Source organism: Myotis lucifugus, unplaced genomic scaffold (genome assembly GCF_000147115.1).
Source record: "Myotis lucifugus unplaced genomic scaffold, Myoluc2.0 scaffold_6, whole genome shotgun sequence".
In the NCBI taxonomy this organism is placed as follows: domain Eukaryota; kingdom Metazoa; phylum Chordata; class Mammalia; order Chiroptera; family Vespertilionidae; genus Myotis; species Myotis lucifugus.
The window spans coordinates 12896679-12899958 of record NW_005871054.1 but is presented as its reverse complement, the minus strand read 5'-3'; the positions used below and the strand labels follow the sequence as shown (position 1 = coordinate 12899958).

The 3280-nt window shown below is 49.8% G+C and overlaps 1 protein-coding gene across 1 annotated transcript in view; it reads left to right on the top strand.

Annotated features, from left to right (window-relative positions):
• Positions 1-1918: 1918 nt before the first annotated feature.
• Positions 1919-3280, top strand: part of RHOQ (ras homolog family member Q) — a 33706-nt gene continuing 32344 nt past the window's right edge. Inside the window, exon 1 of the mRNA XM_023746102.1 lies at positions 1919-1955. Within this exon, the coding sequence (XP_023601870.1) occupies positions 1919-1955 (37 nt within the window). The remainder of the gene's footprint in view (positions 1956-3280) is intronic.

The following is a 3280-nucleotide window of genomic DNA, read 5'->3' as shown; positions in this document are numbered from 1 at the left end:
TCCAAGTTACTTACATTAGGAAGGTATTATAAGTTCAATGTGTTCCCCCAAATTTGTATGTTAAAACCTAAAGCCCAAAGTATTGGTATTAGTACGTGGGACCTTCTGGAAGTGATTAGGTCACCAGGGCAGAGCCTTCATGAATGGGATTAATGCCCTTAGAAAGAGGCTGGACAGAGCTCCCTAATGCCTTCTCCCATATGAAGACACAACAAGACTGCAACCCTCACCAACCCACACTGGTATCCTGATCCCAGACTTCCAGCTCCAGAAATATGCAAAATACATTCCTGTTGTTGATGTCACCCAGTCTATGGTATGTTGTTATAGCAGCCAGAACAGGTTAAGACAGAAGGTAGGTATGACAGAAACGGGAACCTCTGCATGAAGCACAATCGATATTATAGTTCCCAATTAAATACAAAGCAGTTCCCCGGCACCACTAATCCTGCATGCACCCTGTCCCCCTAGCTGGCTCACTGTTCCCAGGAAGTTGTGTGCTGTTCTTTCTTGCCCTGGTGTGGGGCTGTCTTTCTCAGGCACTCTTATCTTGCTCCTATTAGCCTCTTAAACCGCAGGCCAACGACACCCTTCTGCAAATCCTTCTTCAGCTAGGTACTAACAGCCTCCCCTGCACTTCCAGAAGTCTGTTCTTTATCCTCTACCGCAGCACTGATCACATTATTTAGTAATTATCTATTTGCTCATCAGTTCCTTTCTGCCTCTCCCTCCAGCGATTGCGGTTTTCCAGCTCTTTATCCCCTGCCCAGGAATAAAGCCTGGCATCTAGTAAACCCCAATAAATGCTTGTTAAATGAAGTACTGGATGAATCAACGAAGAGTAGGAACTACAGGAAAAAGAGAAGGCTAAGTAGAGATTTCCCGATTCTCACACAGAGTATTGTATGTTTTGATATATGCAATTGAACCAAAAGGAGAAAAGCAAGCACAGAGCCTATGGGATGCTTAGAAACAAAGTTGATTTCTGTCTCTCAAGCCCCTGAAATTTGAGAATTATTTTTGTTGTTTTGACCACGTGAGGCATTATCCTTTTTGCCCATAGGAAAAAGGCTTCTGCTGAAACCTATGTGGTCCTTCCAGCTAACCCATCTGTGGGCTGATCTGGGGCATCCAGGATAATACCCCCCTCCCACTCTGCATACACACTAGTGGAATCAACCCAGAGCACTGAGTATTCCTGGCAGTCAATTTTGGCTTTTCTATGGGCCAAAGGGATGAAGTCATCATCACCAATGAAGTCACCTCTGCATGATTCATCTGACATCAGTTCCCCACGTGAAGTGCTCTGACTTTTTCAGAGCTTCTCCCAGACCATCCAGGACCTGGGGGCCCTGACATTTTTCAAGGTTCTGGAGCTGATCCTCGAGCTCCTTGGATGTCTTGTAAATGCCTGCCCAATAGGAAGTGGGAGGCCAGAGTCCTGAACTGGGGAAGCCTCCCCACTCCAGTCCTGGGAGAGACCTTGTCATCCTCATAAAGGCCTTCCCCATGTCTCCAACAACCGCTTCTCCTCTTGTCCTAAAACTGTAAGCAGGACACATTCTGAGTCACCCTAGAGTTCTCAGGGGTGAGACCTGTTCTCATTCTTATGGATGCGCTCACATTTATAGATGAGAAAGCTGAGGCCTAGAGAAGTGGGCCTCTAACTAGCATCAGGGACCAAATGCACTCTCCTGGCTGAGTAGACTCCAGTAGCTCCTAACCTCTTCCGATAGAACTTCCTTTCAGAATACGGTACCCAGCAAATGCTGCCTGAAGAAATGGTCCTATAGGCAAAGGGAGCAAGTCCTCCTTTCTTCCCTTCTAAGTGGCAGGTGACCTTGAACCAAGATCTGACTTCAAAGCTGCCTTTCTTGTCATTCATACAAAGTTTCTTCCAGATTCATTGCAGCGGGCAATGCCTACCCGTACTTGGATGCATTTGGAGGGATCTGGTGAGATCTTGAGCGTGATTTCACAAGGAACTACCAGTAATCCAGGAAGTCCTCCTGGGACAATGGAAGTCAGATTTGGGGTTTGAGAGTTGAGGCCTCAGAAGTGAGGCACAGGGACCTAACAGTGAGCATTTCCCAAAGTGAAGTGTCCTTGGGTGCTGGAATTGGCTGGAAGCCTTGAGATAACCACTCCACCTCTCTAGGTCTGTTTGCTTACCTACCACCTAAGGAGTCTAAGGAAGATGGTCCGTTGACTTCTGCACTGCCTCTCAACACAGCATTTTCTAATCCTGTGAATCAATGAAAGGAAGTGGTTTCTCTCATGTCAGCAGGGGGTGCAGCGTCAGCGCAAGAGTACCTGCTCTCCGCCAGCCCTCTCCCCCAGTGCCTCATGTTCAAAGCAGCACTGTTGGTCAGTGAATGGGACCTGGGCAGCCCAGTCTTTCCGAGCTTTGCCCCTGCAGGGGTACGGGGGTTGCTGCCAGATCGCAGGCCAAGGCTTAGAGCACCATGGTGTGTGGCTCCTCAGGGATCACAACCTAACTCCTTCGAGGGGCACTGGGGGCTGCAGGGGGCCTCAGAGAATGTCTCCTCCAGGAGGAACAAAGGTACATTTGTGGGGTCCAAAGCCAGCGGTGTCTCCCTTTTCTAGCTGGTTCTGGGGTGCTTCCATGATTCAAGATGCTATAACTCCCTTAGTCACCAGTTTCAAAGTAAAGGATTCAAGCTTCTTCTGCAAACGGCTTGGGTGGTCGTGGGAAGGGGGCCCCAGCAATCACCCAGGGGTCCCTCCTTTCTAGCCCAGGGTCGACCACTACCCCTCCCCCATCACTCTACCCGCCTTAATGAAAAAATTTTTTTAATCCTCATGGTCTTTCTTCCGTCCCGGTTTCTAGTTCTGTTGTGCACGTAGAGGCCGATGGATCCTGCCTTCCGGGTGGAGTTTAAATAGATATGTATAATTTTGCATGACTATTGCGTCATCGCTGGAGTCGTCGTAGTTCCCCAAGAGGCCTCCTCATCTCCCAGCATCGGGGCCTCTGGACGCTTCCGGGCGCTGCGGGCACTTTCGCGAGGAGCCCTCAGCTCCTCCCAGGCGCTCCCCTCCCGGCCCCCTCCCCCGCCTCACCTTTCTCCCCTCCCTCCTCCTACGCATCCTCCTCAGGCCTGGTCTATACGAATCTTCTCCGATGTCGCCTTGGGGAGTCCAGATAGGGGCATCTGGTGTCGAGCCGAGCGGGAGTGGGTGAAGGAGTTGTTTTACGTTTGCTAATGATACCATCTGGCGGTGTTTGTGTCTAAGAGAACCCTCTTTGTCTCAGTTA